This window comes from Pteropus alecto, unplaced genomic scaffold (genome assembly GCF_000325575.1).
Source record: "Pteropus alecto unplaced genomic scaffold, ASM32557v1 scaffold123, whole genome shotgun sequence".
NCBI lineage: Eukaryota > Metazoa > Chordata > Mammalia > Chiroptera > Pteropodidae > Pteropus > Pteropus alecto.
In genome coordinates, this window is record NW_006433950.1 from 935,256 (window position 1) to 946,157 (window position 10,902).

The window sequence follows — 10,902 nt, forward strand, 5'->3', positions numbered from 1 at the left end:
AATGCCGAGAATTCAATGGGGAAATGACAAGTCTTTTCAACAAATGGTGCTGAGACAACTGAATATCCACAAGCAAAAGAATGAAGTCGGGCCCTTATCTAACACCATAAAAACGAACTCAGACCCAAAAGTATAAAACTCTTCTAAGAAAACATAGGGCAAAAGCTTCACCACATTGGATCTGGCAATAAGACGCCGAAGGCCCACGCAACAAAGAAAACAATAGATAAACTGGATCTCAGGAAAATTTAAAAAATTGCATCAAAAGACAGTGTCAACAGAGTACAAAGGTGTGTTTGCCATAGCGATCGTCGTCGTTAAACTGATGGGGAAATACTACATATTTTTAAGTCGGCGGATCACTTGCAATGCTCAAGAATCAACATGAACCCTCCACCTCGGCTTGCTCTGCCCTCCTGAGAGCTTTGTTCTATCGTCCGTCATGGCTCACGGGCACGGGCTAATTCCACTTTACAGATTATTTCGTAAACAAAATTCTGTTTTGCTTTAGGTAAAGACCATAGAAAGGAAAAGGACACACTGCCTTTGAGAGTTCGGACAGGATGCCGTGTCCCAGGCACTGTGTTTTCCCACAGTGGAAGGGCGAATGTCCCGTTTCTTGCCAAAAGCCCTGTAATGGGGGTTCTTTCTCCCATTAAAAAGAAAGAAAAGAAGACCTCGTAATTTGTAAAAAGTCATCCTATTTGCTTTTTTTACACCGCATTTTAATTACTTTGTGTTTCTAAACATGGATAGTAAAGGTGTTCTCAAATATTCTCAAAGCCCTAACTCCCACGAATGATGTTTAAGACCCTCGGTGCTACAAGCATGAAATGAGCCTGCCAGTCATTAAAAGTTAAATTTTCTTCCTCCTCTATGATTTCAGCGACCCTTTAAAAAAACGTTAATGGAAAATCAGCCCTCTTGGTTTTAGGGAAAGGGTAGGTGGTGCAAGTAAATATTTCTTAGATGTTTTGTTTTGCATGCCAATTTACAATGTGAAGAGCCCATTATGACTATAATTTCTACTAAGAGACATGTAAACATCTTAGCCAAAACATTTTTAAATGACTTAGGTTGAATGTTAATTTTATATTCTTCTTAACTGCACCAATGTAATAATTTCAAGGTCCAGAACATTTAACGTTAATAGATTTTAAACTCATAGTAAACTAACGATAATGGATAGAAATTGACTTAGTTCATCTTAAACATGACTAGGTGATAATTCAAACAATTTCAACTACTTATTGTACGTTCATCATATTGGATGTTAAAAATATGATGAACTACACAATCTTTTAAGTTTACTGGCATAATTATGTGCTGCTTGGGGTGCCATAAACCGTCACTCAGAATAAAAAACATAGCAGGTCACACATTCTGTCTAATTCAGGTGAAGTGCCCAGGCAAACAAGCTTGATTTCAAAGTCTATTTTACAATCTAAACCCATTAAAAGGTAACTAGTAGCAGTTTAAACATCAGCACGATTTTGTCAATTATTGATAAAGATTGAAAGAAATGTTTAGGTGATTAATAATCACCGTTTGGGGCATAGTAACATGTGGAAAACACTATAGAACAGAAGTAGAATGTGCAATTCTATTTTCATTATTATATAGTCAGTAAGAGCTGAGTATCCAAGGGAACCAAACACTGTTTAAAAATGAAGTTTCTATTCTAGAGTTCTATTAATTAAAAAGATATTCCATTTCAAAACGCTGTCAAAAAAGCTGAGTTTCAAAAATTTCCTTCCATTTATTCAGAAAATGCAAGATATGGCCTTGTGTTTATGGTCAGCAATATCTGATCCCTGATATCAGATAACAAGCACATCTATATTCAGAAAGCCGGTGAGAAGAAATACCAGACACGTAACATAACCTGCTACTAAACGCCACCAGTCTGCTGGTAAAAGTGCCTAATGTTTTAGGTGTCGGATGACCCGATTTATGTCTACTCAGTTATCCAAAGACTATTTCATTACTTCCTTCTACTTGATGGAAGCAGGAAACACTCAACTGTCCCTTTTTATCTCCTTAGGTATTGGGGGGAAGGAGAGGGGAAGGGGTGAGGAAGAAGGTCCACATCTGCCTCTGCAGCGACTCCAACTGAATACGCTGCTAAAAGCCGAAACGCAACAGGAACAGCCGTCCGCGGTTGCTGAGACGTGTGTGTTGCTTTATTCTCCAAAGGTGGCGGGGGTGGGGGTGGGGAAGAGAGGGGACGCAGTGAGACAGGCCACCTGACACATCAGAACGAGGGGGGACGCTTCGATTTCAAACTGCGACAAAATGAAGGAAGTCCCAGATGGAACGAAAGAGGGCGTGACTTTACGACGTGACACTGAGATCGGGGACAGCCGCCTAACTCAGTGATTATGACGCATTTTTCTCGTAGGCGGCTGGGTCTACCTAGGGTTAGGGTGTCTGCGAGACACTGTTTGTAAGGACGCCACGTGGACAGGGAGAGAAGGGGAGGCAGGACGGGAAGGGGAGACAGAGTTTCAGGGTCAGTCGGGGGACTGGAGGTCTCGATGAGGTCCTGGAGTGTGGCAGAAAAGGCACTTGGACAGGAGGTGGGGGGACATCTGGCTAGTGACTTGGGGGACAGTACATTTTCTGGTACCTACAAGGCACATGGAGTGAACTGAGGTGGCTGAGGTGGGGAGGTCATGGCGCTGGGCTGAGTCTTCTCTGCGGACAAAGAAATCATCTAAAATGACGGACGACTGCCCGGGAGGTGTCGTGTCTCCAGCAAACTAGGAATCTGGTAAGTGTCAGCAATGAGAAACGAAAGATGCTGGGCGAGCCATGGGGCTGCGCCTCATTGGAGCAGGTCTGGAGACGTGGGGCAGGAATAATTTTTCAGTGTGATTGGCCTCCTGAGGGACATCTGGTGCTGTCTGGAGACACTTCTGGTATTACCGTTGGTCTCCGGAGGGTAGAGGCCAGGGACACTGCTGAACATCCTTCGACGTGCACGGCAGCTCCCATGACTAAAAAGGATGGCGCTCCACCTGTCAACCTGGCCACAGCTGAGAAAGCCCGAGGTGGAGGAGACGGTGGAAGCAGAGGGACCGAGGAAAAGCAGAGTTTCGTTCGGTGGCAGCGTCGGATCCCAGCGGGGAACGCGGGGCCTGGCGCTGGGGTAGGTGGCCGGGGCCGCGTGTGCGCAGCCACGGGGCTGGCGCCCAGGTCAGAGGATGCAGAGGAGCTGCTGACGTCTCGAGTGACAAACTGCAGCGCGCTTTGTGCTGGGGGCCTTACGGGTGGCGGGGCCGCATCGGTCACGTGTCCTTTCACTTTCCGTGACTTTCCTGGCTCCGTGACGTCTGGCTGATGCCGCACCTTCTGAAACTCAGACTAGGAGCGACGCTGCTTTCAGCATCGCCACACACACCCTCCGACCACTAAAAATAGAAAAAAGCATGAAAAGCTTCCATTTCCTCTGTCTTCACTCCCGCTGTCTATGCAGAGGCGCTGACGAACCAAGAGATGGCAGGAAGCTGCGGCAGCAGAAGGAAAAAGGGCCTGAATTCTCATGAGGATCTAAATGCTCCTTGAAAACTCGAGTGCCGACTGTATTGCTCGATTTGGGGAACATTCATGAAAGCCGAAACGTGGCCACTGATCTCCTTCTACCTTTTTAACTCTTCCTCTTCAAGAAGGGTCATGAGCTCAAGCTTCCGAACCTGAACCTTGCTGGCCGACGTCTAGTCTGCTTCTGCCAGGCTCGCTCCAGGTGGCGGCCACCTTCTCTAACGACGGGAACATGGCGAAGCCTGAGGATAACCAGCAGTCTGTTTCTGAGAAGAAAATACGGATGAGACGCAGGCTGCCTTTTCCGTCCCTCTCCCTGAGAAAGACTAGACACCGAACGAGGTCCTCAAGGCGACAGTCCACCCCCAAATGAGTCAGATGCTTTCTGACCTGGAAAGATTTCATCCACTGGCAGGTGTTCTGTTCAGAATGACCATCTGAGAAGGGTCGCTTGTTCCTTCTCCAGTGTACCACACGGAGCCCTAGAGGCACCGAAGAGCTCACGTGATTTCAGCGGCGCCCTCTCCGTAGGGAGGTGAAATGAAGCCCCCTCACCAGACAGTGCTCTAGGGAGCACGAACCAGAGATTGGCCCAGCGGCCCAAGCCGCAGTGGGAAGCACAGTCCGGAGAGCGTCAGTTCCCGTCCCCGGCTCGGATCAGTGTCCCCTCTCTTCACAGAGCAAATCTGAAGGGCTAGGGCTACGCCGACAGGTTGCAGAGAGGCGCCACCAAGGTGGAGGCAAATTAATTGGTATCGCCTATTAATAGATAATAAACTTGGTGAAAACGAGATTAAGGGTCAATGGAACGATACTATGAAGTGAATTTTAACAGAGAACTACATTGTATTTTCCTTCTGTAGGAAGAAAACGCTTTGAGAGACGTATCCTAGTGGACAGTAGTTCCTGTGAGAAAAAGTCCGGACACCTCGCATTCGTCCCAGCTGCATCAGCTGTCACAAAGACGCCCTCCCGCGTCACGCGGCAGACACTTACAAAGTGCATTCTTCATGCGCTGTGGGTACGCTCATGGTTCCCTAAGCATGTGAAGATTTTGTTTTACCTCATGTAATTTTCATCCAACTGGGAAGTCAGTTACCTTTTCCTAGTATTTCCAGGGGCTGAAGGCCACATACGACAGTACGCCTTGTGCCTACTGATATTAGTTAAGTGGCCTCCGTCAGCGGGGCCACGTGGCCCTCTACGTGCGTATGTGTGCTCCTTCTGTCAAAAAGAGCGCAGAGATCATCAGATTCGGTGCTCCCACTGACCTCCTGGGGAGAGACTGGGGAAGGGGTGGGCGCCCCTGGAGCAAGGGCAGGGCTGCTGCGGCAGACTAACGTCTCCGTAAAGCGTCTCTCAGGCGTGTTTCGGAATAAATATGTGTGAGTATCAGAGAAGCTGCAGAATGCTTTCAAAAAGCACTTCCTGTCACTTCATCTCCCCGGTGGCCTAGTCTTATCAGAAAACACAAGATGACATCAGAAGCACGACTGCAGCTTTGAGTAAACGGCCTCTTCATCTCTGCTGATAGAGATCAACTATTATTTACATCGGAATTTGAATCCGTTCAAACTGAATGTGTTTAGAAGGGATTTATAAGATAACCTATGATATCTTATGGGTTGAAACGGTTTAATTTGTATTTTTAGAAAAACGAACAGAATTCTTGAAAAAAGTCTCCATTATTTTCTACATCTGCTTAGATAAAATTCCCACAGCCAAAATTCCTAAGCTTTGTATATAGTTCTGAAATACCTCATACGGAATTTTGAAAGAAAACCCATTCAAAAATATGTGTTTGAACTTTTACAAACAGACATTTTCATGAAGAGCTTCCTTTGTTGGTGTTAAATCTTTAGCTGAAAGAGGCCTACCAATTAGGAACAGTCTGAGCGCTTCGAAATATGCTAGCTGGTTTCCGGTTCTGTTCTGCTGCCAGAATTGGGAGGACTTGCTCAACAGATACCCATCAAGGCCCCACTGGTGACAGACACTGTCCCAGGTACCGGAGAAAGGACAGTGAAGGGCACAAAGACTCCTGCCCTCACAGGTTTCAGATACGATGAAATACGTGTACAGTCTCGTAGTAGATGCTGTATTTGCCAGGGATGGCGAAAGGGCTTCGGAGGGAAGGGAAGGCAGACGAGGGCACAGGGGAGTGCTCGGAGCTGCCACTGTGAACCACAGCTGGCCTCTGCAAGGGATCCGATGGCATTCGGGTGACGACACGTACGGAGTGAGTGCATCTGGGAAAATAACTTGGAGGAGAATCAGCTTCTTGACCCGAGCCCCGAAACCACACCTCGCTTTGTGGGGTCTGAGGAACAAGGTCAGCGTGGCCGGCACAAGGCCGTGAACGAGAAGGCAGAACGGAAGGTGGACGAGATGCCGGTGAGCCAGAGCGCGAGGGCCCCGGGGGCCGTCTGATGGGATTAGGCTGGTTCCCTAGATGCAATGAAGAAGCCACTGGAAAACTCTGAGAAGAGTGACATGACCTGGTTTACATTGTTAACGGGCTGCAGCAGCGTGCGTGATGAATTCCAACGGCAGGGGACAGGGTGGAAGCAGGAGACAGTGACCAGAGCAGGTCAAGTGAGACACGGTTACGGTGCAGGGGCTGAGAGGGGGTCAGGGTGTGGCTACCTTTTGAAAGCAGAACGGTCTATATCCTGACAGTCAATGCTGAGTGTGACAGAAAGAGGTGGCTAAGGTGACCCCAACATTGTGACAAGAGGAACCACATGGATGGGACTGCCATTTAGTGAGATGGAAAGGTCACGGGCTGAAGGGCTTTGAAGTGAATCTGGGATGCAGTTTAGGAAACACGGTCTGAGATGTGTCATTGTACGTGAACACAGATGTGGGGACGGCTGGTAGGCAGTCGGATGCGTGGCCTGGAGGTACACAAATCTGGGAGTCACCAGCACATGGATGGCGCTTAAAGCCATGACACCGCCAAGGGGGGACAAGGAGAGAAAGACACGGAGCTCGTGCGCTCCATGAAGCGCGCTCAAGCCAATACTCCGAGTACAACGAGCACTCAGGTCGACAAGCCCGCCGCGTCTAAAACATCTAAGACGCAAGTCGGTGTGCTTCAAAATCAGGTTTAAACTTCTTTCTTTCTTTCTTTTCTTTTATTAGCTTCGAGTATCCAGCACATTGCCTAGATGTTTATTTAGTTTATGAAATCGTCCTCCCGATTACTCTCTCTCTTCTCTGGCTCTCCACCCAGCCATTACCTTACTGCTGACTGCGCTCCCTATGCCGTGCTCCCCATCCCCGTGACCGTCGATCAACTACTAATTGGTACCTCTTTAACCTTTCTTCCAGCCCCCAAGCGCTCTCCCCTCTGGCCGTCACCAGACTGTCCTTAAACTTCTGAATACAGTATAAATAGAGCGGCAGCTTGCTCTGATGACATCACTGGGGTTCGTGACATGATCGCATTTGAGTTGAGTGATCTTGTGTTCATCTCTGAATCCTTGGTTTCTAGCACAATGCTTCATGGAGTAGAGGCTCAGTAAACAATCATTAAAATCAGCGACTGAGTGACAAGTATTTGTGGTCATGTTAAAAGACACATCAAAACCCCTATGAGATACTACCTCACACCTGCCAGAATGGCTATTATCGATAAGACAAGAAACCACGCGCTGGAGAGGATGAGGAGAAAGAGGAAGCCTCAGGCGCGCTCGTGTGAAGGGGACTGCGAGCTGGTGCAGTCGCTACGGAGCACAGAGTGGAAGGCCCTCAGGACACGTCGCCCAGCAATCCTCCTTCTGGGTATCTGCTCCCCAAATTCGAAAACATTTATTCATAAAGATAGATGTACCCCTATGTTCATCGTGGCATAATTCACGGTGGCCAAGACATGGAAACAACCTAAGTGTCCTCTGGTAGATAATGGGGTAAAGAAGATGTGGCACATACACACAACAGGATACTACTCAGCTGTAAGACGAAATACTGCCATTTGTGACACCACGGATGGATCTTGAGAGCATCATACTAAGTGAAATCAGTCAGATGGAAAAGGACAAGAACCGTATGATTTCATTCATATGTGGGACATAAAACAGAAAGCAAATGAACAAACAAAACAAACTCATAGACACAGACAACAGTATGGTGGTTCCATCATCAAATACATGGCGATGGAAGGAGACCACCATGTTGCACACAATGCAACACACAGATGACGTATTATGGTATGGTGGTTCCAGAGGGGACGGGGGTCAAATACACGGCGATGGAAGGAGACCACTGTGTTGCACACAATGCAACACACAGATGACGTATTATAGAACTGTACACTTGAAACTTAATTACTAACTACCCAATGTTACCCCAATACATTTAATTAAAAAAATAAAAAAGATATAATTAAAAATAAAAATTCCTATCATTTAAAGATACAGACTGAAAAATGTACAGATGAAATGATGGGATGTTTGGGACTGCTCTGAAATTGCCTGGGGTGGGAGGGGCTTCTGGGTGGGAGGAGCCCCTGGGTGGGAGGGGCTCCTGGGTGGTGGTACAGATGGCCAGTCTGACCACATACCTGAAACTTTTGAAGCTAGGTGATGATTAAATACACGTATAGTGTACTATTTTGCTTACTTTTTTATGGTTATAATTTTCATAATAAAAATTTTTTAAAGTCTTTGAATTTTAACACATAAACTAAACATTTTTCTTATAATTACGTTTATAACAGTAATTTTTAAATGAAAAGGGAAAGAAATAGGCAATATGTGTCTAAATTATCATGAATTCTTAATAAGGGGAAAATTCAAACTTTGATATGGTTCACAAACAACTGAAGACGTATTCATTACATCCAGTACTTTTTACAGGTGTCCGATATCACTGACTTCCTCGTAACCTTTTCACATTTCGGTTTTAACATTTAATTCGAAAGAAAACGTTCACTAAGAAAATAGTAAATAAAATCTCATAATTCTTGAGCACTTCAAAAGAAATATTTTACATTATGTGCAACTCACCTGCTGTAAAATCTTCAGTCAGATCAATAAACGCGTGAGAATGTGGAATTCGCATTTTACTTTTAGTGGGCAGTGCAGGATGCCATGATAAATTCCTAAAAAAAAAAAATATTTTTTAACACAAACATCAAATGAGCATTATTTTAAAACAAAAAACCTGTGCATGCATGCAAGATATTTTAAACAGTTACTTAAGGAGATGTTCCGTACACCATCAAGTCCACTCCTTTGGGGTGCACGACTCTGGTTCTCAGCACGTTCGCAGTGTGGGACCGTCGCGGTGATCTAACTCCAAAACGCTTTCACTTTCACCGCCTCGAAAAGAAACCCCGCGTCCACGAGTCGCTTCCCGCTCTGCCCCCCAGCCCCGGTGACCACCGCTCTGCTTTCTGTCTCTGTGCATTTCCCCATTCTGGACGTTTCCTATCAGTGGAATCACAAAACATGTGGCCTTTGGTGTCTGGTTTCATTCACTCGAGTAAGGTTTTCAGGTTCATTCATGTTGTAGCACACGTGGGTACTTCGGTCCTTTTTTTTAAAATACCCACAGCACCTGGTCTTCTAGGTGGTCTCCCATCCAAGTACTAACCAGGCCCGACCCTGCTTAGCTTCCGAGACCAGACGGGATCGGGCTTGTTCAGGGTGGCGTGGCCGCAGACATCTCAGTCCTTTTCATGGCCGAATACTGTATCATGTTATGGCTGTACTTCTTGCTTCTGTCCATCTGTTGATGGGCATTTGGCTTGTTTCCACCCTTATCTATTAAAAATAATGTTTCTATGACTATTCATGAACAAGTTCGTATGTAGACAGAATTCTTTTGGGTGTATACCTAGGAGCGGAATTGCTGGATCACATGGTAACCGTGCATTTAATTTTCTGAGAAACTATCAAACTGTTTTCCAACGCGGCTTCACCATCTTACATTCTCACTGGCAATGTAGAAAGGTTCTAATGTCTCTATTTCTTCATCAGCACTTATCATTGTCCGTTTGTTCTACTGTATCTATCCCAGAGGGTGTGGTATAGTAATCTCATGGTTGTGATTTTTATTTTTCCTAATGGCTAATGATGTTGAACACATTTTCATGTGCTTATAGGCCATTTGTATATCTTCTTTGGAGAAACGTCCACTCGAATCCTTTGCCTATTTTTAAATTGTGTTATTTATTGCTTTATTTTTGAGTCGTAAGAGTTTCTATATACACTGAATACTAGGTCTTTATCCGATGTATGCTTTGCCAATATACATTTTTTCTTTTGTTGCTTATGTCATATATAAGAATCACTTTCCAAATTCAAGGTCATGATGATTTACCCCTAAGCTTTCTTCTAAGTTTTAGTTCCTAAATTTATATTTCATTCTTTTTTAAGTTATTTTTTATCACAAAAGTTTTTTCCTAGACTGTAGAGAATGATGATTGTCTTTTATGAGTATTAATTCTGAAGTTTTGAGTCATGTCGAAAGAATGAATTTAGGTCCTTACCTCACACCATATAACAAACATTAACTCAAAATGGATCTAAGAGCTAAAAGTATAAAATTCTTGAAAGGAAACATAGTGACAAATCTACATGACCTTGGATTTGGAAATGGATTCTTAGATATGACACCAAAAGAACAAGCAACAAAGAAAAAAAAACAGATGAACTGGATTCATCAAAATTAAAACTTTTGTACCTTTTAGGATAATATCAAGAAAGTGAAAAGACAACTCCACGGAATGGGAGAAAATGTTTGCAAATCTTATCTGATAAGGGCCTAGTATCCAGACAATATAAAGATCTCTTACAGCTCAACAACAAAAAGACAACCTAATTTAAAAATGATGAAGGACTAGACATTTCTCCTAAGATATGCCAATGGCTACCAAGCACATTGGAAGATGCTCAACATCATTAGTCACTGAGGAAACGTCAATCGAAAGCATTAATGGGAAATGACTTTGAACCACTAGGATGGTAAGAATCAAAAGCCAGAAAATAACAAGTGTTCGAGAGGATGTGAAGAAATAGGAACTCTCACACATGGCTGGTGGGAATATAAACAAAATGGTGCATCGGCTGTGGAAAACGGTTTGGCAGTTCTTCAAAAAGTTAGAATTACCAGATGACTCTAAATTGATGTACATGAATGAATGCTCTTAGCAGCACGATTCACGACAGCCAAAAAGTGGAATAACCCAAATGTCCACCAGTAGATGAATGGATAAAGAAAATGTCCTATATCCATACAGCGAAAATATCATTCAGCCATAAAGGAGGACTGGGGCGCGGATCCATGGCACGATACAGACGAAGCTTTCAAACGTGATGCTATATGAAAGAGGCCAGATGCGAGAGGTCACAC

At 44.8% G+C, this 10,902-nt stretch overlaps 1 protein-coding gene and 1 pseudogene across 1 annotated transcript in view; both read right to left on the bottom strand.

The window, feature by feature from the left end:
* The window catches only part of ITFG1 (integrin alpha FG-GAP repeat containing 1), a 112,487-nt gene that overhangs the window by 82,248 nt on the left and 19,337 nt on the right, over positions 1-10,902 (bottom strand). The window contains exon 6 of the mRNA XM_006908739.2: positions 8,553-8,647. Within this exon, the coding sequence (XP_006908801.1) occupies positions 8,553-8,647 (95 nt within the window). The remainder of the gene's footprint in view (positions 1-8,552; positions 8,648-10,902) is intronic.
* LOC112477390 lies at positions 9,094-9,211 on the bottom strand (annotated as a pseudogene).